General features: G+C 54.4%; 1 protein-coding gene across 1 annotated transcript; it reads right to left on the bottom strand.

The window, feature by feature from the left end:
* Positions 1-12,167: 12,167 nt before the first annotated feature.
* Positions 12,168-22,639, bottom strand: APCDD1L (APC down-regulated 1 like). The gene is made up of 4 exons (XM_047852641.1): positions 22,573-22,639; positions 22,293-22,431; positions 19,314-19,866; positions 12,168-14,357 (listed from the first exon to the last, which is right to left on the bottom strand). The coding sequence occupies exons 1-4, from the start codon at positions 22,637-22,639 to the stop codon at positions 13,611-13,613; spliced, it is 1,506 nt and encodes a 501-aa protein (XP_047708597.1). The 3' UTR covers positions 12,168-13,610.
* Between the last annotated feature and the right edge of the window lie 2,135 nt (positions 22,640-24,774).

Genomic DNA, 24,774 nt, shown 5'->3' with positions numbered 1-24,774 from the left:
GGCCCCTTTCTGTTGAGTCCATCCGGCTGGAGGCGGACCGACTCCAACTCTGGAGTTGTCAGAAGCGAACACTCTGGGGAGCCCTGTCTCGGTTAAGCTTGGGTGTGCGTGCCGCTGGCTGGAAGTGAATGCTTCCAAAGATCAGCAGAAACGGACTTGTATTTAGAAAGCCCTGTATTTAGAACAGTGGACGGATGTCCCTGGTCCCCGTGCACAGATCTGACGCGGCCTGCGATTACTCTCCGGTACCCGAAGGGCAGCTCGGAGACCACACGTGCCGCACGTAAAGTGGGGTCCCTCAGGGTGGCCCTGGCCTGATCGGATTTGTAGGTGGCTTCCCCCTCCCCTCCCCTCCCCCTTTTTTTTTAGCCTTCCGCAGAGCCGCTTTGATAGGGGCCTTTTAGAGAAAGTTGCCACTGTTGCGACGCTCCCTCCGCGCCGTGCCGAGTGTTGCCGGTACATTCCGTCACTGAGCCGAATCCTCCTGACTGCTGTGACCCAGGGGGCACGGGGGCTTTGTTGCGCACAGGAGGAAATGGAACCTCCGAGAGGTTGAGCAAGTGCTTAGATCCTCTCATTTGGCACCAAGGGTGCCTCTGAGCGGGTCCCACTCGGAGCAGTCGTGTGTAAGGCTGGTGAGCGAGCTCTCCCTGCCCCGGCCGCCCCGACCGGCCGCGCACCTCGATGGGTTCGCCTCCATAGCTTGTGCGCTCATTCTGAAGATGAAGCGAGCCTCGCCGAGATGCGTTTCATTTTTCCTTTGGAAACTAAACACACTTCAGGCGGTGCAGAAATGCGCGTGTTTCCATTTTCTCATCGCCTGAAGATCTCTGCCTGATGCTCCTGGGGAATGAATTGGGGGGCCGTAGAAAGAAAATTGCCAGTCTGTCTCGGCGAGGCAGCGGCGAGGATGCTTTTCTGCGGAGGCTTTACATAACTTGTAAATTAAATGCGGAGCGAGGGCAGTTCATTAAAATTGGTATCCCGGAAGTGGCCCGCCGGGGTTTGAAAACCACCGAGCTGCCAGGCTCAGACCTCTCCCCGAATCAGCGCTGCCCTTCTCCGGGAAGTCACGGAAGGGAGCGAGTCACAGCAGACCCTGATCGGGGGGCAGCAGCCCAGAGGCAGGCCCGGAAGGCTGTGAGCATGCGTCTCCAGCGAGACCCCCCAGCCGGCTCACCCCTGCGCCCGAGTGCCGTCCGCCGCACCCCTAGTCCACGGGGCTCAGACTCCCCGGGTGTTAACTGGGGTGCACGAGGCCTCCTGCCCCTTGCCGGGGGGGGGGGGGGGGGGGATCCAGACCTCCCTCCGTGGGGGTGTTCAGCTACATCGGTGCCGCTGAAAAACAAGGTTTCGTTTTACTCGCTTTCATTACAGAAACATCTAGGAGACACGAACGCACACGAAACGGTTGCGTCTGATAGTTAGAAGGGAACCCGTGGAGGCAGGTGAGACGTGGTCTCGAGTCATACAGTCACTTCCGATGTTTTCCCTAATGGAATTAATTCATCACAGAATGTCTGCATCGACTCTGTAGAAGAGGCAGAAAAAGCCAGCAACCAAAATACAGCTATTACCTAACTTGCCGTAGATATTTGCAATTACGATACCTTGGAATGTTGCCACAATATGGATTGCTTTGATTAAAAGATGTCAGTTGAATAAAACAGTACCCTGGGATAATAGTTTTCTGCTGCTAGCTAAATGCTGATGTTTATTTTTAAACCAGGAAACATTGATCCTGTGACAATGCCCTATTAGAATTACTTTATTATAGCACAGGGTTGACGTATATTTAATCATTTGGCTAATGGACGTGGGTGCAGGACTGACGGACACTCACTGCATCTTGATGAGCGGCAGGAGCCCAGCCCGGCCTCTGCAGGCCCGGCTGCCGCCCCAGCCTTTCATTTGACTCCCACCCAACGCCTTGGCCGGCCGCAGCCAAACAGGTTGCCTTTGACTTCGCGTTTCCCTTCAGTGCACACCGGCTAGGGTAGACACGGCAGATATCTCCGCACGGTTTCATTACGGCTCAGTGCTAACAAGGATGCATCGCTTTTTGTGATTTAAAAACGAATGTAGATTAGCATGCATGTTTCTCAACGTCGTCTCCGTGGTTTTCCATGTGATACGAACAAGGTCTGGTTCTTTTTTTAAGAGCCGGATGCCTGCATTCCCATCTTTCTTTTGTTATCTTAGAAGTAAACTACACTCAGCTGTTACCCTCTCCCGCGGCATTCATAGAAGGATATTTTTTCCCATTGACTCTCTTACTTGGATTCAAAGGTCAGAATTTATTGTCTGCGACACTGAGACCGTGTGTACAAGAGCCGCCCGCTTCCAACAGTCACTCATCTGGCAAACACTTACCCGTTTACCTTCTGTGTGTTAGATACTGTAGGAGATGGGGAGGAAGTAATCAATGGGAGCGATTTGTTTTTGTGTGTTCCATTTGTAAGCAGCCTCGGTAAGGTGCTGGAAGCTTCTGTACGCACGCAAGACGGCAAGATGCATTTGGCTCTCGTTTCTGCGGCTCGCATTTCCTTTCTTAAAGAATTTATAAACTGCTGCCATTTGAAACTTCCTACGAGAAACTCAGAGTGGTCTGTTTAAAGGTCCCCTTCACCTTCCCCTCTCCTCTGTGAGCAAAGAGTCATTTCGATGGCACATGCCGTCCCTGGTCTGCCTTACGTCTTTCTCTCCGCAGTGTGTGGCGTGTGTTTTTGCCCTGACTTCGATGTACAGGAACGTCTTGGGAATCGAGTATTTTAAGCGACGTCTTAGAATGCTTTCGTGTTCTTAACGTTTCTTTTCTGTATTTTAAGTTGTTATTTCCTGTTTTGACATAGAATCCATTTTAAAAGTTTGTGCAGGAAAAGCCTCTTTCCCATCGTACATTTTGGTTATCTGATATGTAATAAATTCATGGTTTTATGGCTGACTTTACGTTTCCCGGAGGGAAGGAGATGTATTTCTGCAGCGCCCTGATCGAAGGAGCCATTCACAGCATGTTCTTACATGTTCCGTGTCAGCCTGATGAGACCTGTCCGGCCGAGGCATAAACTTTTGTACTAGCTGTCTCCGTATTCTGTTCAATAAATTCTGTGCTCTGAATATACTTAAAGGATGCTTCAGTGTAAAATTATTTTGAGTGGATGGCTTAAGAGCATTCGGATATGCTTTAGAGAACACACTAGAGCCCGTCGCTTTATTCGTTCACCGACTCTTAGGAACATAAAATCCGTGTAAATGGAAAATCGTAGATACTTTGCGTGACGGGAGCCGACTTAAGGGGTGACTTAGGTCAACTTCCTCATTTTACTGATGAGGAAACTGGTCCAGGGAGACTCAGTATGGGGGCCAGGCACGCATTCCTGCACTTTCCTGGGGGGGGAGCGGGGTGGGGGGCATTTGTCACTGATTGTGTATACAGAGTCCTGGCTGGTGTAGATGGCTTCCAAGTCTGCGAGGTGGGGCGACTTCTGTCTTTCACAGTGGTGGACGGTTCTCCATCTTACAGTATTTTTAAGACGCTAACGAGGACATTTTAACTCCTCTCGGGAGAGTGACACATGCAGCCTGTAAGACTTCACGCAAGTCCAAAAGATACCGCAGAGTCCCCCCCTGAGGCCCAAACCCACTGCCCTTCTCCAGAGACTCCTGGAGTTTCCCGTTTCTTGTTTGAGTCTTTCCAGAGATCGTCCCTGCCCGTGTGTCCCTGTGCACATACCCTGTGCGTCCTTACACACAGCACACACTACCCGCCCTGCCGTGTCTGTTGCTTTGTGACTTTGTCATCTGTTCGACATCATTTCGTGTCCACACGCATTTTCTTAACGGCTCTCTCGTTTCCCGCTGTGATGTGCCCGGAATTAACTTACTTGGCCAGCCCTCTGTGGAGGTGCACTTAAGTAGTTTCTAGTCTTGCTGTTACAGACACGGCTGTGGCGACACCCCTTTGCGTGAGCAAGAGTAGCTTGGGACGGGTCTGGGAGAGGAATGTTTGAGTCAGAGGGGGCTCGCATTTTAAAGTCTGTGACTTCCACGTCATCTTCCAAGGAGGGTGCACCGGCTCGCGGTCCCGGCACTGCCCGCCTCCCCCTGCCACCAGCACGTCGCGATGTCTGATGTTTTTTTGATCCTTGCTCGTCTGGAAAAGGCACACGGTTTCTTAGTTTCGGTCCACATTTCTTTGCACGAGGCTGAGCTGCCTCTCGTACGTGTAAAGGCCCTTTGAACACACTCGTGAAGATCTGGGCTGGTGGAAATTCAAAGGAAGTAAAGGCTTACCGTGCAAAGGGCCAGTCATAGAAGAGCAAAAATGAAGACTCTAAAGGCGTACATGTGTGAGTGTGGAAGCAGAAACGTACAGTATTTTACTAATGGGAAAATCACTTGCTGCAGAGCGCGTAGGAACGGATTGGGCAGCGGGAGATAATCCTTTATTGCCAACTAATGGAGCTCCCATTTGTGACCTGTCCTAGCGGTGTCACAGTTGTGTTAGTCTAAATGAGCATCTCTCCCTGCTTCCCAGGGGTCCTTTTCACACATGGCACAAATGAGGCACATTTCAGCAGCCCAGACCGTGGGCGGTCCTGTAAGGGGCTCAAAACGGTGGTCACCCTTAGGCGGTTAGATCCAGGCTGTGGCAGAGAGGTGTGTGTGTTCCAGCCAACGGTGGGAGGAGCCGTTCTGGCATTCTCTCTCTCACTAGTATCCCATCCCATCACTAGTGCATCAGGAGACACATCTGCCACGGGGGAAGTTGCCAGAGTCCTGGGATGGGGGAGACCCAGCCAACCCCCCAGAAACGGAAACCCCGCCCCGCCCCTCGGGAGCTGCGCTTAGAGCCGAGGCTTGTCCGAGTCCGAGTAGAACTTCTGTTTCTGTGTTCTTAGCAGCGTTTGACAAGCAAAATCACTTCGAAGAAGAAAAGCAAAAATTTGGAGAAACACAGTATTCGTGTTATGGACTTTTTGAAAAATGTGCCTTTAATGCTACTGCAAAAATGTTAGGAAAATGTGTATAGAAGGCAGGAGGCTTTTTAAAGTCAAGGCAAGACCCATTGTTATATTTCAACCTCCCCCCCCCGCCCCCCCCCCCCTGCAGTCACATTGCCCAAGGTCCTAAATGTGACTCCCAAGCACAGAAAGTATTTTCCGTTCGTAATGATGAAACCATTAAAGAGGAGGGGCTGGCAGCTCAGGGCTGGTGCTTTGGGCATTTTGTCCGGTGTTTCCCTCAGTCTCCGACACTGAGGACGAGTCTGATTTGTACAAACCCAACTGCTGTTCCCTCCCCCCCAACCTCCTCCCCCCCTAAGGAAGGTAAGGATTTAGTTCCAATATAACCTTTCTCTCCACCCCCGTCTGAAACACAGTCTCTTTCCCTCCCTCTCATAGTGTTATGTCACAGTTTTTGGCTCTGTCGGTATCCTTTTGCTTGATAAAGATTTAAATGTTGTTCACAACACGGTATTGTCTGTTCTACGATTATATTTCCTACTTACGTACTTATTTATTTATTTATTTATTTATACCTTATTTATTTATTTAATTTAAATCCACATTAGCTAACATATAGTGTAGTAATGGATTCAGGAGTAGAATTTAGTGGTTCATCCCTTCCATATGACAGTGCTCATCCCAACAAGCGCCCTCCTGAATGCCCATCCCCCGTCTAGCCATCCCCCCACCCACCCTCCCTCCGGCACCCCTCAGTTCGTTCTCTGTGTTTAAAAGTCTCTTATGGGGGCGCCTGGGTGGCTTAGTCGGTTAGGCGCCCGACTTCGGCTCAGGTCATGATCTCTCTGTCCGTGAGTTCGAGCCCCGCGTCGGGCTCTGTGCTGACGGCTCGGAGCCTGGAGCCTGTTTCCGATTCTGTGTCTCCCTCTCTCTCTGCCCCTCCCCCGTTCATGCTCTGTCTCTCTCTGTCTCAAAAATAAATAAACGTTAAAAAAATAAAAGTAAAAGTCTCTTACGGTTTGCCTCCCTCTCTGTTTTTGTCTTATTTTCCCTTCCCTCCCCCTGTGTTCATCTGTTGTGTTTCTTAAATGCCACATATGAGTGAAATCCTACGATACTTGTCTGTGACTGGCTGACTGATTTCACTTAGCATAATACACTCTAGTACCATCCACATCGCTGCAAATGGCAAGATTTCATTCTTTTTGATCACCAAGTAGTATTCCATTGTATGTATAAACCACATCTTCTGTATCCATTCATCAGTCGATGGCCATTTGGGCTCTTTCCATAATCTCGCTATTGTCAATAGTATTTTTTAATGTTTATTTATTTATTTATTTTGAGAAGGAGAGAGAGAGCAGGGGAGGGGTAGAGAGAGAAGGAGAGAGAAAATGCCAAGCAGGCTCCGAGCTGTCAGCACAGAGCCCGGTGCGGGGCTCGATCTCATGAACTGTGAGATCATGACCTGAGCCGAAACCAAGAGTCGGAAGTTTAACCAACTGAGCCACCTAGGTGCCCCCATATTTCCCTTTTATATATAACTTTTATCCCCCTTCCCAAGTTACTAAATCCCAGTGTTTTGTTTGCTTAGTTTCCTTCCTTCCTTCCTTCCTTCCTTCCTTCCTTCCTTCCTTCCTCTCCCTCTGTCTCTTTCTCTCTCTCTGTCTCTTTCTCTCTCTCTTTCTTCCTTCCTTCCTTCCTTCCTTCCTTCCTTCCTCTCCCTCTCTCTTTTTCTCTCTCTCTGTCTCTTTCTCTCTCTCTCTTTTTCTCTCTCTCTCTTTGTCTCTCTCTCTCTTTCTCTCTCTCTCTTTCTTCCTTCCTTTCTCTACACCCAGTGTGGAGACCAATATGGGGCTTAAACTCACAACCCTGAGGTAAAGACCTGAGCTGAGATCAAGAGTTAAACACTTAACCGACTGAGCCACCCAGGCACCTCTTAGTTTCTTATATATCTTTATAATTAATTCAGCCCCAGACTCTGACAGAAGTGTAAGAGCATTCACATGTCAGGTACTGTGTAATTTTTTTTTAATGCTTATTTTTGAGAGAGAGCACAAGCAGGGGAGAGGCAGGGAGAGAGAGACAGACAGACAGACAGACAGACAGAATCTGAAGTAGGCTTCAGGATCTAAGCTGTCAGCACAGAGCCCGATGTGGGGCTTGAACACATGAACTGTAACATCATGACTTGAGCCAAAGTCAGATGCTTAACCAACTGAGCCACCCAGGTGCCCCGGTACTCTGTGATTTTTATGTATTTTCTCAGAAAAGTCCCTCCTGGAGCCCTCCATTCTCTTGCTGCTCTCTGGACTGATTGGCCTCTAGACCTGCTGCACAGCTCTCATCCCAGGAAGGCCCTTCCTTCACCGTCATCTTCCTTTGTTCTCTTTTGGGTTGATCCTGTTTTCCGGATCTCTAGTTTCCTCTTTCTTGTTTTACATCCTCATTGTGGTGGAGCACATCCTTAAGCTGGTTTCTGAGAAAGGAGTATGGGAGATAACTTTTCTGAGAACTTTACATATCTGAAAATGGTCCATTCTGCCCTCACACTTGAGTGATAGTTGTACTGGGTATAAAAATCAAGCTCAGAGATCATTTGGAGGGTTTTGAGAACGTTGTTTGCTGACTGCCGGCTTCCAGTGTTGCCCTTAAGAAGTCTAATACCATTTTAACTCCTGATCCATTTTTTTTTTAATTTCTGGGGAAATTATTCAACTTTAATTTCCAACTTTCCCTTGATTTTTATTTGCTATTGTATTTCTAATTTTCAAGAGTCTTTCCTTTCTAATTACTATTGTTTGCTTATAACAGCCTGCTCTTGCTAGATATATGTGTTCTTTTCACTGAGGATATTATAGTTATTTTTTTCTTGTTCTGTGAATAAGAGGGACTAGATAATGGCGATGGTCTTTAAAAGGTTAGCATTGTTTTCACTGAGGGTGGTATAGTTCTTTTTGTTGTTGTTCTGTCCCCTGCATTATCTGCTTCATACTAGTCACTTTGGACTAGGTTTTATTCTCTGTCATTTTGGAGGCTTTCCTTAAATGTCTGGTGATCCTTGACTGTCCTTTAATATATTTACGAGTTAAACACCAAAAGGCTGATGGGAAGCTGCATTTGTGTAGGCGGGCTTTGCTGAACGGTAGGTATCCATGCAGGCTTACTGGGCAGGGACCTCACAGATACCTCCCCGGGGAACTTCTGGCTCTGGAATCTTCCTGTCTCCTGCCTGGCAGCAGAAGACTGACCTCTCAAGGAAAAAAAAACAAACAAACTGTGAAACCCAACAGTTTAATGTGTAGAGTTTTATTTGCTACCTCTGCTTTTAGCATGACACCTTGCCCTGGAGAGTCTCTAAGTCCAGACATCCCCTGATAACACTTCAGGTTTCATACAGGGGTTAGGAAGAGAATCTGGGGCTAGACCTCCTTTGTAGACTTTGAAATAGTCCTGTTTTCAGCCCCAGGGCTCTTTTGCTTCTGAGGTTCCTTGGGCCACCACTTGCTAAGACTTTGGGGGCACGAGTGGACTTGCTTCTGACCCCTCCCCCTCAACTGGCCTGGCAGCCCACCTTTTCTCTGCTCTCTGTCACCTGCTGTCAATATGTTGCCCATCAGACCTCCAGACTCCAGAAGGTTGCTGCCATCTCTCGTTGACTGTGTTCTCTTCCCCTTTTCCATGTGTCCATGTGATCTTGTGCCTTTTTGTTCTCTTTCTGTAATTTATTGGGATTTCAGAAGGAGGTAGATGTGAAGGTATGTGTTCTGCCTGGCCCATGTTGGGTGCTCAGTACGTACATGCAGTTCTTAATAAACTGACGGTTGATTTTTTTTAATGTTTATTTTTGAGACAGAAAGAGAGAGAGAGAGCAGGGGAGGGGCAGAGAGAGAGGGAGAGAGAGAATCCTCTGACAGTGCAGAGCCTGATGTGGGGTTCGAACTCACGAATGTGTGAGATCATGACCTGAGCCAAAGTTGGGCACTTAACAGACTGAGCCACCCAGGTGCTCCCTGACAATTGATTTTAACAGAAGTAATAACCACCTAAGGTTTTTTATTAATTATTTTTCTCCTGGGGGATTAAAAAAATACCAAGTGTAGGAGTGAGAGTAGGGGGTTATTAATAACCCTTAGGAAGTAAATACAACCTCACTGGAAGAAGACCCATCCTCACTGAGGTTTTTGTTGAAAGCCATTCCTCTTAGAATGTGTCCCTGCTTCCTCTTGAAGCTCTTACCGGAAACGGTCTTTCCACATGTCTCAGCTCATTCTCCTGGCGAGGGAACTGAACCAGGGGCTCCACAGCTAAGGGTGGAGAGTCTTAGGGGCCTGCATGATGCTGAGCATCTGTGACATCTCTGTGACTACGTGTGAGACCTGAGGGGGGCTCCCAGGGGACCCCATCCCATGTCAGGCTGTGTGGCCCCCCTGTTCTGGGATAGCAGTTGGCCCCACCTGGGTAGGAAAAAACAGATTTCCTCAAATTTGCAGTTCTGGGCTCTTATTTACTTATTTATATTATTTATTTAAAAAAATTATTTTAATGTTTTTATTTTAGAGAGAGAGAGAGCAGGGGAGAGGGGCAGAGGGAAAGAGGGAAAGAATCTCACGCAGGCTCTGTGCTCAGCTTGAAGGCTGACATGGGGCTCAGTCCCACGACCCTGGGATCATGACCTGAGCCGAAATCAAGAGTCAGATGCTCAACCGAATGAGCCTCCCATGTGCCTTCTCTGCCCATCTTATTTAAAAAAAAAAAAAAATATATATATATATATATGTGTGTGTATATATATATATGTGTGTATATATATATATATATATATATATATATATATATATCGCAACATGAAAATTTGGAACCAGATTTAGGGGATGTGGTTCTTTGGTTTGGAGCCTCCAATCAGCACCCAGAGCGTTGATTCATTCAACCAGTGTTTACTGAGCTCCTACTATGTGCCCATGCACCTTCCCCACCCTGGGCACGTGGTGGGGGGACCAGACAGACAAGGGCCTGCTATTCTAAACGAGAGAGACCAACAAGAACTAAGGAAACAAAGCAAAGGCTCCTTACAGTGAAGGGTAAGGCGGTAGGACATTCCAGGCAGCGGGAGGGGTGAGAAGACCCTGACAGGTGGGGGCCCAGGTCGGCCCTGGGCCCTCACGTCCACCCAGTGGGGTGTGTGGGAGGAGGAAATCGGTCACTTAGGACCATCCGGCGCGGATTAGCGGTCTCCAGCTGCTGCGAGGCAACCCCCGCAGTGAAGCAGAACCTGCTCCCCGGCCGCCGATGGCCGGGAGGTGGCCTGGGCCGAGGCCCCGATGCGGCCCTGATGCGCTTCTCTGCCTCCTCTGCGTCAGGAGCCGCCACCCCCGCCCTGCCCCCTGCAGCCTCCCTCTCGCCTGAGTCACCCAGGCCCCCCTGGGTCTGGCCGAGTGCGGGCGGCAGAGCCCGCGTCACTGTGAGCTGCTCTTTCCCAGGCCGGTAGCACCGCTGGGAGATTAAACACATTCGCTTAGAGAAGGCAAAGAAATAGCTTCTTCTGATAACCAGCATCTGGTAGTTAATGGGCCTCTGAGAGCTGTATACAATTTAAACTTTTTATTAAAAAAAAAAAAAAAAGCTCATTTACTCTCCTGGGAGCTTGCGCTATGAAATTATAAACTGCATGGGTTTTTTTTTTTTCCCTTTTAAACGTGACTGAACATAGAATGGAGAACATTAATTTTGTGTTGTTTTGTTTTGAGCTAGAACTATAGGTTTTACTTTCCCCTCCGTTGATTAAAGCTATCCTGGGTTCTATGTGGAGGGTATTATAAGCAGCCAAGGAAGGAGCCAGAAGGCTGGCGTCTGTGGGCTTCTCCCCAGCCCCCTCGGGCCGCCCGGATGACCCCTCCTTATTTCAGCCCAGAGTCTGGGAAGCACGGCCTCTTGCCCAGGAGAAAAGGCCTGTGGTCTTTCTCTCCGGCCATGATATTTTCTGCCAGCATCAGCCGGCTCCAGAACCAAGCGGCCCTGGGAGAGAGGGCAGCTCAGTCCAGCCCAGAGAGCCTCCCGTTAGAAGTGGCTCATGCTGTGCCCCACAGAGCAGCTCTGACTTGCTTTCCCCGAATACAGTCAAGGAATCCCACCCCTGTGAGGGACTGGAACCCCAGAAGGACACCCCAAGACAGAGACTTAGCCCTCGGGTTCTGGGGAGCAGCTGGGCAAGGCCCCTTCTCCGGTCTGTGCCTTCAGCATCCCCCCCGAGCAAGATGCAGTCACCCACCCCTCACCTACCCTGTTGCCCACCCCACCCCCCCCAACCATGAGGGACGCTATGCCTGGCGTGTGTCTGTGGCCTCTTCGCAGGTCTTGGTGTGGGGATTAAGCGGGAACGTCAAAGTTTGTTTACTCGGCTGTATTTACTGAGGTCGCTAGCACGTGGCAGGCACTGCCGAAGCTGCTGGAAAAGACGGCAGGGACCGACTCAGTCCCTCCCCATTCCCACGGAGCTCACAGCTGTGGTAGAGGAGGCAGAGAATAAACATGAATGCAAGAGGTCATTTCTGACGGTGATCCGTACGCATTATAAGGAAGAGACGGCATGATGGAACAGAGGCCGCTGTTCGGGGTTACTGATGGTTGGCCTCCCTAAGCAGGAGACTAGAAAAAGCCAAGCTTCTGAGGATGGAGGTGGGGGTGGGGGGTGGGGAGGGAAAGAGAAACGGCAATGACACATGCAAAGGCCCTGGGGTAGGGCACGGTTGATTGTGATCGAGAGACAGAAGGAAGGCCCGTGCAGCCAGGATGTGGGGATGCACAGCCAGACCTTGCGGACATCAGTGACCGAGGAACTGGGACTTTCTTCTGAGTGCGCTGGAAGCTCCTGGAGAGTTTTTAACAGGGCAGGGCGGTAGCCTGAACCAAAGTAGCATGACAGAGAGCCAGAGTTCACCTCCACTGCGTTTATTCTCTTTCACACATTCTCTGGGAGACACTCACTTCGCTTCCTTTCTTTAGAACCATAATCCCCTTGGTTGACTTTAATAACCAGCAGGAACATTTTTCAGGCTGTTTAATTTTATTAAAAGATTCAAATTTGATGATAAATGGTGTCATGGTTGCCTCAAGCCTCGGATACAAGACTTGCTCAGCCATGGACACATTATCGCTACCCACCCCCCTCCCCACGGGGAACCGCACCCCCCCACCCCGAGGCAGTCTGAGACCGTAAATAATCTTAATTACTTTTTGTACTTCGGTAAATACACCAGGAACTCTCCTAGCTTTGCGAGACCTACAGAGAATATTAACTTGGTGGGATTCTTTTCTTTTGTATTTTTGTTGTTGCCGTTGTTGTTGTTGAAGAATGGGTAGATAAGTCAGAGCAATTTCAGCGGGCTAATGGAACCCCACACAATCTCACGGAAGACAGGGGCTTGCTCTGAAAGCATCATTAGCCTCACAGACAATTGTTGTTCAAGATCTGTGATAAGAGCCAGAGATAGGAATCGGGGGGAGGAAGGAGGGGGCGTATCACAGGCACAGAGTCCCGGAAACCCTTGAGCCCACCAGGATGCTAGTTAATTTCGCAGTAGACAGAGGAGGCCCTGGGAACACAGGCAGGGGCCTTGTGTCCTCCCCCCACCTTGATGACAGCCCCCCCCCCCCCCCCCCAGGGCAGAGGAGGACATCACACAGCGAGCAGGCTGCCTCCTTCTCCAGAAGTTGCCACGGAGCCCGGTGACCCTGACCTCTCCCTGGGATGGTCCCCAAAACACACTCGGAGGTTCCTCTCCCTCCTTGTCACTTAAGCACAGGGAGCCTTGAGAACAGAGGACGCCTGTGCGGGGGGCTAATTACAGAGCAGGCCGGTGTTACCGCGATCATTAGTATTAATTACTCTCCAAGGTTCCTCCAAAGACCTGCCCCAGCAGCCAGCCTGGTGCGGGCGCGGGAGGCGCTCTTCTGGGCCCCGGGGAGCGCTGGCCCGGGAGGGCTGCGCCGTGCGGCCGGCTCGAGGCCCCGGCTGGCAGACGCAGGGGCAAGTGCAGGCAAGTGCCAGCAGTCAGGGCGCAAGACAGCCGAGGCGCCCCCAAGGAGACCAGCCCTCTTCCAGAAAGCTGGGGCGACGTACCCGAAAGCCCGAAGCAGCTTCTTTAATTCACGGCTGCGGTTTGAGTTTGTCTCGCTAAATTCGGATTGATCGTGTTTAGACGTGTTTAGACGTGTTTAGACGACAAGCCGCGGGCCCGGCCGAGCAGCCCCGGCCCCGTGCGGACTGTCGCTCCCGGTCCCCCAAAAGGCCGAGGACGGAGTGGGAGAAGGGGTGCTGTCCTCCACCCGCCCGGGAAACCCCGGAGCGAGCGCTCAGAGACGCGCGGCGGTTGACGCGGCCGCGCCCAGGTTCGTGGTCAGCGCTCGCGTCGAATTGCCCGCCGTGCTGTCCTGGGCTTTGCAGGTGCACCTGGATTCGGGTGCTCAGCTCCCCCTGCCCCGGGGGGGGGGGGTGCAGCGGGGCCGCGTCGCTCTCCACGGCGGAGACAGAGCCGAGCGGGGGACGGGCACTTCCTCACCCATGGCTGGAGGGGTCGGTGCCCCGAGGGAGTCCCCCGGGGCGGCGAGGGGCCAGAGGAGCGGCCTGCAGGTCCCACGTTAATTTCATAGCCACTCGAGGAGGGCCAGCCCTAGAGCAAGGGGCAGGGCGGGGAGAGGGGCCCCTCGGGGACATGGCCCCCCGCCCCTGAGGTCGGGCTTCTGCAACAGGGGCCCGGACAGCCCGTCGCAGAGCACCAGGGGCGCCTGGTAGGACGTGGGGCGCTTCTCCGGGGAGTCGGGACTCGACCCGTCCGTGGGCCTTTGTCCAATGAAGAGCAGGCTTTGCCCCAGGGGGTCTAGCTCCATCTTGAAAAGCTCGTACTCCACGTGGGGGAGCCTGATGCCCAGCGGCAGGCACCCGTTGGTGGCTGTGACGTCCCGCTCGGTCCCCAAGGACCAGGCCCCCGGGCCCCCGCAGCTGCTCGGCTCGGAGAAGTTGAGCATGGCCGTGGTGACCTGGTCCATGGGAGTCACCCGGGCCCGCGTGACCTGAAACGCCAGCTCGGTGCCCCCGAGGACCTTGTTGGACGGCGTGCCCCTGGTGTAACGGCCGGCTGCGTAGACGGTGAAGGTGGGCTGACGGCAGGCGGGGTCCGAGAAATGGTGGTAATACCCTTCCCAGGAGCGGTTGTGCCCGTGGAAGGTGAAGAGCCTGGTGAGGAACAGCACAGCGGGGCGCACCTCGCAGCCGGGGCTGACCCAGCGGCCGCCCAGGCGCAGGGGCAGGGCCACCTGGGGGGGCAGCACGGGCGGGTGGTGCTCGTTGGAGCCGGCGATGAGGCTGCACGCGGGGCAGGGGCGAGCGTGGTGCTGGCAGAAGGCAAGGAGAACGGTGAGTGTCCGACGTGGACGGGGCGTCGGGGCGCACCCTGCACCGGGGCATCGCGGCCCGCCCCCCGGCACTCCCTGCCTCCCGTGCCAATGGCCACTTTGCCCTCCTCCGACCTCCGTAAGCTCCGCCCCCTCCTGGGCCTCCGCACCTGCTGCCCCTACCCCCCCCCCCCCCCCGTGTTGGCCTGGCTGCCTGCTCCTTGTCCCCCCCCCCGAGTCTCGGCTCCGGGAGGCCTTAGCGACACTTTTCCAGATGGCAGACCTCTTCTCTCCACCCCGCCCCCTCCCTTCGCTGGATGGTAGGTCCCGAGAGCCCCGGAGGCCCCGCGGCTACTCTGTTCCCAGCTCCCTGCACAGGGCCGGGCTCACAGCAGCCACATACAGCGTGGGTGAACGAGCCAGAAACAGAGTGGAGGTGCCTTACGCCCCGGGATTTGGAGGTTTTCTGTCCCACACCCCGCCTGCTTGGTCCTGAGATTCGGCCATTCGAGTTTGGGGCCTTTCTCCTGGCTCACTGTTAACCCCCCTCCCCGCCCCCCTTCACTTTTAGGAGCTTCCTAAGTGCCAGGCGTTGTGCAGGGCCCAGCTCGGGCAACCGCCACGTGTTCTGGCCGAAGCTGCTGGAGCTCCGGGAGCCCACGGCCCAGCCTGGACGTGGTGGAGACGGGCTGGACCGTGCAGTCTGGAGCCTCTTCCCCGTCCCTTCCAGACTGAACACTTCACCCTCCTCGGAGCCGCACCCTCTCCACCTCGGGATGGAGAAGAGGCACTCTTGTAGCTTCAAAAACGTCCCCCGGGAAGGTGGGCATCGTTCTCTCCCTCCCTTAGAAAGCACATGTGGCGACAGGGAGGCAGGGCCACGAAAATACTCCTGCCGGTTGCTCAGAGTCTCACCGAGGAGATGGTGGAACAGAGACGCCGCCCCAAGATGTTCATTCTCGTGTTATTTATCATAGGGAGGACCTGTGGCCCACAGGTCGTCGGCCACCGCCACGGCCCCTGGTTGCCCCGGGCTGGGAGCTGCTTTCCTCCCTCTTTGGCCTTAAAGTTGTCCCTGCTTTACAGAGTCCCCGAGCTGGGCTTGCAGTAAAACCCGTCAACAGGAAACAGATGCCAAATCCACGTGTGGGGAAGGACTCAGGCTGCATTTTGGAGGAAAGAGGCTCAGTTGAGGCCAAAAAGGAACCAGATATAGACATCTTGGTGTGGGGTTTTTTGTGCATTTGTTTTCGTTTTGTTTTGTTTTGCTTTGGAAGGGAGCTGTTGCCCAGAATTTGATCCAGAGCATCATTCTCCAAGGTAAATGTCCTGGGAGCGACCGCTTGTCAAAGCAAGGCTCGACACTGGGGACTGGCAGACATCCCAGGAGGGAACCTCAGGCCAGGGGCACGGGCAGGACAGGCCAGGGAAAAGGGGGGGCATTTTGAGAGCCCAGCTGGGAAGTCAGCTCCATTTTTTTCTTTTTCTTGCAAACACACACACACACAGTTTCCACCGATTGCTGCTGGGTGAGTTTTATGCCAAACAAGCGGCCTTCGGGAGTTCTCGTTTAGAAAGAAAATATTGGATGATTAAGAACAGGGGTTTTTGTGTTTGTTTTCAGTTTTTTGCTTTTTTCATTTTCAGATCTGCCTCATTAGCAGCTTTTATTATTTGTGTCTGTGATGGACCTCCACTTGCCTCGATTTCCATAATATGGAAACCTGCGTTATTTTTGGTTTGGGGGATGTTGACGTGAGGGCAGAGGACGGGAAGGCACTTTGCAATGCCAGCGAATGGCTGCAGAAATGTGACGGACAGAAATGAGCAAGCTGGGTATTTAGCTGCCGGGCCGGTTAATTGGAACGCTGGCTGATAAGGGTCGAATTTAGGCGTTTTAACCCACATTCGGACTGGTGTCACACTGATGGGGATTGACAGGGCAGGATGCATTACATCGAAATAACACCAGGGCTGTTGTCTCCCCCCCCCCCTTTCCCCCGCTCCCTTCAAATCTTCTGCAGACAGGACACTGGGGATACTGTTTGGTAATTTGGGGCAACTGGTGTTCTGCATAACAAATCGAGAGGTAGTGAGCCTTTCAGGTGGGAGAGGAGAGAGGAGAGAGAACAGGCATTTCCTTCTCTGCTGTGCTTGAAGGGGAAGAAAAATGAAAAACCTTTGTGGCGTCATCCTGCAGAGGTCTGGAGTTGCACGTGTTAATACACAAGGCCCCAGCCAGCAGAATTCACGCTTGTGCGGAAGCCAAACTCTTACTGGTTCAAACCTGTTACATAAAGTTATCTCTCAAACAGCACATAACAGTTTCTAATTAACCCCCAGAGGTGACAGCAGGCTTAGATGATTTTGGTCGAGTGTTGGCTGATTGATTAGGATTCTACATCCAGGCAATGAATTTGGGGATCAAATTGGTTTTAAATTAACTTCTAAAAATGTTCATGTTTACCATCTGGTTTGGGTCATGGGCAAAGCTTGGGCCCCAGAGAGCATAAGGTAACGACTAATTCGTTCCTTGGGGGTTTTATCTGCAGCATTTTCTTCTCTGAAATGATCTTTTTTTTTTTTTTTTTTTTCCCAGGGAGGGGGCAGTTGGTGAGCGGATATTTAATTTAATGTCTGTGCATCTGTCACTGCTTGCCTGTGCCCACATTCCTGATCTGCTTCTCAGTCACCGTTCAGGTTGTATTGGCCACGCTGGCTGGTCAGGCAGCAGGACGGCAGGAGTCTGCGGCCCCAGAGTCCTGCCTGGGGAGACCTGAAAATTGTCATCTTCTGTGCCCCGGGGGTCCGTCCTCTCTGTATTCAGAGCCGTTTGCCCTCCTAATGAGGTAGTGGGCACCAGTAATCACCCCACTGCCAGAGCCTTCTCCTCTCTAAGTAGGATTAACGTCAGACCAGCCTAGAACATTGGCTGCCAAAAAGGGAATAATGTTGAGATCACGAAAAGAACTCGGGCTGATTTTCTGATTATGAGAACTTCTCACGCTTCTCTGCTGTCCGGATCCTGGCTTGGGAGGAGGTGGGGGGGGGGGGGAGGAGAGGAGGGCAGCTGGGCTCATCCCTGGTGCCCTCCTTTGGGGTACTTTGGCAAGCAGCTGCTCCCAGAGATGAGAAATTGCCCATCTGGTTTAGTTCCGTGAGTGTTGAGTACACAGTAGGCACTCGATACATGCTGAATGATGCGAGCATTGCCTAAGAGCTCAAAGAGCACTTGGTGGCAGAACTCCTGAACTCATCCATCCAATCTATTTGTTCCCAGTTTTGGGGTTTTTTTTAAATGCTTATTTATTCATTTTGAGAGACGGAGAGTGGGTATGTAGGAGTGGGGAGAGGCAGAGGGAGAGGGGGAGACAGAATCTCAAGCAGGTTCCGAGCTGTCAGTGCAGAACCTGACACGGGGCTCGATCTCATGAAGCGTGAGCTCATGGCCTGAGCCAAAATCAGGAGTCGGTCGCTTAATTGACTGAGCCACCCAGGCACCCCTGTTCTCACTTTTGAAAGATATTCCTTGGGGACCTTGTATTGACATTCTCACCATCGCATCCTACCTTGACTTCGCTTTCAATAAGCCCTAATAAAAGTGAACTTTTCTGTAATTGTGAGTGTAGGCAGCAAACCCCTCTACCCCGGGACCTCTGACTTTGTTGCGGGCCTCCCGGTAACAGTGTTGCAGATCCTGGGAACATCATTTACACCCAATTAGGGAGAATAAAGAATTCGCGTTCTTAGTATTCCCCGTGTTACAAATTAGTGCTTTAAGACTCGGGTAACTATTTTAGTAGAAGCGGTTTCCGTTTAACTTCTTTTGTATTTTATTTTATGCTTCTACAAACACTTTTCTGAGGGGGGGGGGTCCTTAGGCCTCACCAGCCCCACTGGAGAAGTCACGAGCCTCCCCGCGCCTTGCTGGCCAGGCTCTGCGTTCCGTGCCGAGAGTCCATTCTGCAAATGAAACTCAGATTCTTTCTGCCCGTGTGCTCAGCAGGCAAGAAAGGGCGACCGGGATCTGCCCCAAATGGGGGCGGTTTGTTTGTGGCCGCTTCATTTAAAAATGTACGTTAAGCACCTCAAGTGAAATTCACACTGGAGTTGGGGTGGGGGAGGCGGGTCTCACAGGGCAGGTCCCTTGGTACTGCCATCGCCTGCCCAGAGTGGGGGGGTGGTCCACGGGCCGTCTGGGAGCAGAACCCCAGGCCCCACCCCGGACCCACAGAACCTGACGCTGCATTCTCAGAAGGTGCCCAGACGATGCCGTCTCAAGTCGGCGTCGTGAGAACAGTCAGCCTCAGACGGGCTGCTGCCCCTGACTTGAGTATGAACATCTCTGGCTCTAGGCCAACAGGGAGGTCCACGCGGCGCTTTAGAGCGCTGCCCTCCACAGGCTGTGTGGCTGTCCAGCAGAGCCCTGGAGAAGGGCTGACCTCTCCCTGGTTCCTTCACTAGCATTTAGTGGCCCTGACGGTACGCCAGACCCTGGGCCACGTGTGGCGACACCGGAGAGTGGGACCCCACCCTTGCGGAACGTCTCCTTCTAGAGGAGAAGGAGGCGAGTGACAAGTAAACCATGTAGCCCAGGGCAAGCTGAGCGCTGGAAAGTGTGCAGAGTGGGGATTGGAGGGCACATCCGATCTGAGAACTGAGAGAGGCCTGCCCAAGCCCACACGGCCAGCAGGGCAGAAGGGGACCCTCTGGGGCCCGCAAGAAGGATGTCAGGAGGGTCCGACACAGACAGGCTGAAAAGCGGTTCTTTTGGAAGAAGCCAGCCCTGTAAAGACCCGAGTAAAGGTGTCTCAGGCAGAGGGAACAGCATGTGCAGATGTCCTGAGGCACGCAGGCCAGAGTGGGGGTGCGGAGAGGGTCCTGGGCAGGGACCGGACCATAGAGGCCCTGCTGGGTTGGGGCTCAGTGCCCGCCCTTCCAGGGCCCCAGACTCACCAGGGCGCTCTGAAGCGGGCGCTGGTAGCCCGTGGGCCGGTAGTGCCTCCTTTCCACTGGGTCGGTGTGGACGTCCCCCAGGAATAGCTCGTCCACCAGCCGGGGCCCGGCCCGGGGCTGCAGCTGCACGCGGCGCTGCGTGCGGACCAGGCTGAGCTCGTGCATGGTGAAGCCCAGCGCCTCCGTGCAGTCCCGCTTGGCCCGGGCACTCAGCAGCTCATACAGTGCCCCGGGCAGCCAGGCCCGGGCCGGGGGCAGCCGCTGGGCACAGTCCTGGCCCGCCCAGGTCTGGTTGAGGCTCCTGGTGACGTCGAGCAGCGCACGGCGGCTGTGAAAGACGATGCCCACCTTGTGTAGCTGGTAGTCAGCCTCGGTGGCGCCCCGGGTGACCCAGGAGGCCCGGCGCAGGCGGACCTTGCCCTTGATGAGCAAGGAGTGGGCGGGCTCCCGGCAGAAGGGGTCCCTGTAGTAGAACTGGTAGCCTCGGAAGAGACGGTTGGGGTAGAAGGTGTAGGAACGGGTGAGGAACTCGGGTCCCGGGCGCACCTCGCAGCTGTCGGACAGAGACGGGGGTAGGACAGAGCCGTGAGAACCAGCGCGTTGAGCGGAGCGCCTCCCTCTGGGCTGGGCCCCTGCAGCCTCAGTTTCCCTGCGTGGTCTCAGCCCCACCCTTGAGCCCAGCGGCCCGCCACGTCATGCCCTGTGGCCTCCTTCAGCGGACACCCTCCCTTGTGGCACGGGTCCCGGTGGGTCCTGTGGATCCCTACTGGCCCAAGAAGTGTGCAGGCCTTGCGGCCAGAGGACCCGGGCTCCAATCTCATTTCCGTCCCTCAGTGGCTGTGGGTCATGCCCCGCTCCTTCCTCTGTGACGTGGAGGCATCAGACTCACCGTCGGGGCCTCCGGGAAGCCTGAAGCACGGTGACAGTGCCTGGGGGGTGCTTGGGAAACAGAGGTTCCCTTGCACCATTTGGGGAGCCCTGTGCTGTGAGCTGCAGGAGGCGGTGGCCTGTCTGTCCGTCCCCCACTGGGTCCCCGGCACCTGGCCCGGAGCCTGGCACCCCACGGCCCCTCCCTGGGGCCTCACTCAGTGCATCGTGACCGATGGGCACTTCCATTCGGTCTCCCCTTCGCTAGGTTGAGTCCCCTGACCGAGTGTAATCCGTGTTGGTTCAGACTTTGCTGTGGAGGGTTCAGACGGGGCGGATGTTGGATGAGTTCCAGGGGGAACAAAAGAGCAGGCAGGTACCCCCTTCGCATGGCTCACACCATCTATACTCTTATTTTTCCAAGAGTTTTCAGACCAAGGCCGATGGCGCAAAGGAAACATGTTCTTACCCAGCACGCAAACAGTTCCCTTTTCCTTTCTTTCGGTCTTTCTGATTACGTGAAGGAGAAAGTCCCTGTTGGAACTAACGTGTCTTTAACGCCAACCTCCCTTTTCTCCCAGAGAGAACAGACTCTGAGGCAGGCGACGAATCCAGTGAGGATTTAATTATGTTGTCTTGTTTTCATTGACTTTCTTTTTACAGTTGCCTCCTAGTTATGGCAGGTGGCTGTGCTCTCCCTATCCACAGTGAGATTACGCTTCCGTTAAAAATAATTATAGTGCGTGGTAAATGTGTGCAGTTTACTGTATAGCAATTATACCTCAATAAAGCTGTAAAAAGAAATGAATATATTTAGGTAAACAAAAGCAAGCTGGCTTAAAGAAAAATGGTAAGGAGATGCCAGTACAGGAGGTAGTTAAAAACAGAGAGGGGTGACTCATCCACCTGAGGTGGGCCACGGCCATGTCCTCACCTGCATCCCAGACGGGGCCAGAGGTGGGAGATTTGCCTAATGGGGTGCAGCAGGCCACAGTGGATACCTCAGTGGTTCCTGGACTCTGGATTGTTCCCGGCACTGCCCCCAGGAAGCAGCAAAGCCCGTCTAGAGGGCACGAAGAGGAACTTTCTAGGAAGAAAGTTCTAGAAGTTTCTAGAAGAACTGTCCTGGAATGCCGTTGTCTCAGGGCAGAAGCAGCCTGCAACCAGTTCTGATGTTTCCCACACCCCAGTTCTATCTCAGGGTGACCCGGGCCAGTGGCGCCCAGACCTCACCTGGGTTTTGGAGTCGGGGCCGGGGCAGAGCCTGGGAGTGCATCCAAAGTGGCTTTACAGAGCTCATGTCCCCTCCCTCCACCCAGAGTGCTAACAGATGTTTGGCCGTCGGGTTTCTCCCTGACCCCACGAGGTGCATGGGGGACGTGGAGAGCCCAGTCCCTGACCCTGGAGCAGGACTGGCCCAAAAAGGGATGGCGGGGGAGGCAAAGATGTATTAGGTGGGGAGGAGGCCACTGCCTTCTCCCTCACCCAGGAGGGAGGACTGCAGAGTTCATGCCCCACTGATGAGGGCGGAGCACAAAGCCGGTTGCCCCAGAGCAGCAGACAGGGCCTCTGAACCGTCAGGCTAGACGGTCAAGGTAGAGAATTCAACAGACCCGCGGGACGCCTGGGCCCTCTCTTGCCTGCTGCTTCCTGCCTCAGCTCAGACTCTCAGCTGAATCTTACCACCTCTGAGAAGCCTTCCCTGACCACTCTCAAGAGAGCCCTCCCAGATCACTGGCTATCACATCCTTGGTCTCATCTCCTTCGTTACAGAGCTTAGTGCCGTCTCAAGTTTACGTCACTGATTTCTGTGTTAGCCATGTTCAGGCTTGTTCCCGCCGTGGCTCCTCCAGACCTCGCGCGTAGGTGGCACTCGGTGAGGACTGCCTACCAGGCGCTCACATGGATTTCATTCACGCTGGGACGTGATGCCCAGCACGGCCCTGCCTCCGAGGTTTGCTCTGTGGAGGGGGGCGGGCAAAGCCATGCGTTTGACAGCTGGTGAGCCTCTCGGACCACTGGACGAGTCGTGCCGCGTGGACGCTGAGGCTCAGGGAGGGTGAGGTCTCCCTGCCAGGGGCCTGCGATCAGGGTAAAATCTCAGGGTCTTACCCAGTGGAGACCCAGGGCCCATCGAGGCGTGGGGGCAGCAGTGCCGTGACGGGTGCTCTGTTGGGCAGGGGCCGTTGGCAGCGAGGCTCCCAGTGTAGATGGCTGTCCCCTCCCGTCCCAGTCGCCTCTGCCGTGTGGGCTGCAAAGCAGACGGACATGGGTTAGCGGTCCTGACTCCCGCCCTGCCCGCCTCCCCAACCCATCCTGGGCCACAGCAGAGAGCCAGGCACCGTCTGGCTTTGGCCTCTCCCCAGGGTGCCCAGCTCCCCCTCAGCTGCACCCAAATCAGGGTGCCTAGAATCGGCCTCCGGACCCATCGTCTCCTGCATCTCAGACGTGACCGCCATGGAGTACTAGCCTCCCGGAGGGGGATTACCCCAGGTCCCAGCGCTGGAAAGTCTCCGAGAGTTGCTGCGCCACACCGGACTCCCAGGAGCCCAGATCTTCCAAAGACTCGCCGGGCGCTGCCCGGTCCACCGAAGAGCCCAGGTTCTCCTTGACCTCTGCCCCACGGAGCAGGCCAGAACGGCCACCTGCCTGTCGAGACCACTCGCATAACGGGCCCCCCTTGGTGGGGCCCGTGTGTCGTCTGTCTGGGCGTCACGGGCCCCCCCCCCGCCGGCACCTGGCACATAGCGGGCGTCCGCAGGCCTGTGGTGGGTGCTGGGCTGATGCGTCCGGCTGACGGCGGGGCCGGGGAAGAATCGGAGGCCCAGGCAGGACGGCCGTGAGCCGCGGGGGCCTCAGATCCTCCCAAGGGACCCCCACATGTGCTCATCTTATGGAGACAAGCCAGGCTTGGCCACGGGGCTGTTCAAAATCCCTCCTGCTTGCTGTCCTGAGGCGAGCGCCCCAGGGCCTTCAGCTGCCGAAGGGCAGCGGTTTCTCCAGAAACCGTCCTCTCCACTCAGGGGGCCGGGCTTGACACAACGCAGATGGCGGGATGTGTGGGAAGCTGGGCGGTGAGCAGCGTCCAACTATTACGGCAACGGGCCGTGTCCGGGGGCGGCCGGCCTCGACCCGCTGGCCAGCTCCCGCGGCAGGGCTTTCCAACGGCACTTCCTCCCACTGAGCCTGGGGCCCACGCGATGGGGGGCCAGTGGGGGACCCGGGCCCTGACGTCCCAGGGGCCCCAGGAAGGCTCGATGGTGGAGTGGAAAAGCAGACGAAAGGTATATCCCGCCCCCTTCTCCTCTGCACACCACACCTTCCTGGCACCCCCCCCACCCAGGGCAGGCCTGGGGAGGCCTGAGGGTCCCACACCAGCCCCTTCGCAGCCGTCCGATGGGGCGCGTGACCCCCAAACGCTCTGCGCCCCCGCAGCGTCTCAGGAAAATGAGGCGGAGCAGATTCCTCACTTCCTGGAGGCCCCGGGGTCTCATTTGGAGACCCTTGGGATCCCCCGAGATCAGCTGAGAAAGCAGAGGTGACGCCCTGGTGACCACAGTCATGGCAGCCACAGTTTCTGTGCACCGAGTGTCACCCCCCGCGGGTTTTATTCGCTGCCTGACTTTCGTGACGGCCCTCGGAGGCGGGCGTCAGCCTCAGCCTCCTCTTATGGGCAGAGAGACAGGCTGGGTGAGCTGGGCTTGGCTTGCACAGGGGCATGTGCTGCCCAAATGTGACAAAACCCAGGTGGTCAGACTCTGGGTGGCTGGTTTCACTATTGGCCGTCTTGCATCACAGGCGAGGAGAAAGGGGCTGTTTTCAAGACTCGGTGGGATGAATTTGCTGGATGGATGGATGGATGGGTGGGTGGATGGGTGGATGAAAACGCTGATGCCCCACTGCATCCTTGCTATATTCCCAGTGTGTCCTATAGCTGATTTATGGGTTTTAACCCACTAAATAGGAGGAATGAAAACAACCACCCTACCAACTGGGGCTGACATGGCCCCATATGGACACATGTGGCTGCTGGAGGGCTCTCAGGCCATACCAAGGGGAGTCTTGAAGAAGAAGCTCGTGGGGAGTTCCATATTAACTTGGGCACATCTCGTTTCTTGCGGGGCGTGGGTGGGCGGGCACTGACATTGGGCCACGTTGCCAGCGTGACCCTATCAGGAATCCTGAGCCGGGTGCACGTCCGAGTCAGTACCTCCAACCTCCTCCTGCTCCCACCAGCGGCCTCATCGGGGGACACGGGGGCCCCTGGATTCAGTCCTGTGGTTAATGCAAACATCACCAGCGTGAGCAAACCCTGTCTGAGAGTGCTGATTTGGAGACTTCGTGAAGCAGAGGGAAGAAAAGAACCGAAGGGGTCGGTGTTACCTGCCTGGCCGGAAAATCGAGCTTATGTCTCAGAGCACAACAGCGGACGGGCCCTGAAGGTTATGTTGGCATTGTCTCCACCAAGCTCTGTTTCTGGAGGAAATGTTTTCTGTTCAAAAGAAAACAAGCCTTTCCGCCCTGTACTCTCTGAAGGTACCGAGAAGAGATGGCCCTTGATGTTAAATTCTGTCCCGAGTCCTCCGAGGGTGTA

Source organism: Prionailurus viverrinus, chromosome A3, assembly GCF_022837055.1.
Source record: "Prionailurus viverrinus isolate Anna chromosome A3, UM_Priviv_1.0, whole genome shotgun sequence".
In the NCBI taxonomy this organism is placed as follows: Eukaryota; Metazoa; Chordata; class Mammalia; order Carnivora; family Felidae; genus Prionailurus; species Prionailurus viverrinus.
This window is presented reverse-complemented; position numbering and strand designations above follow the sequence as displayed.

Coding starts and splice junctions, on each gene's coding strand:
- APCDD1L (XM_047852641.1), bottom strand. CDS start 22,639: ATGGCGGTCACGTCTGAGATGCAGGAGACGATGGGTCCGGAGGCCGAT. Junction 19,867..22,292: donor GGGCCCTGGGTCTCCACTGG/GTAAGACCCTGA, acceptor TCTGTCCGACAG/CTGCGAGGTGCGCCCGGGAC. Junction 14,358..19,313: donor GCCCGCTTCAGAGCGCCCTG/GTGAGTCTGGGG, acceptor GCCTTCTGCCAG/CACCACGCTCGCCCCTGCCC.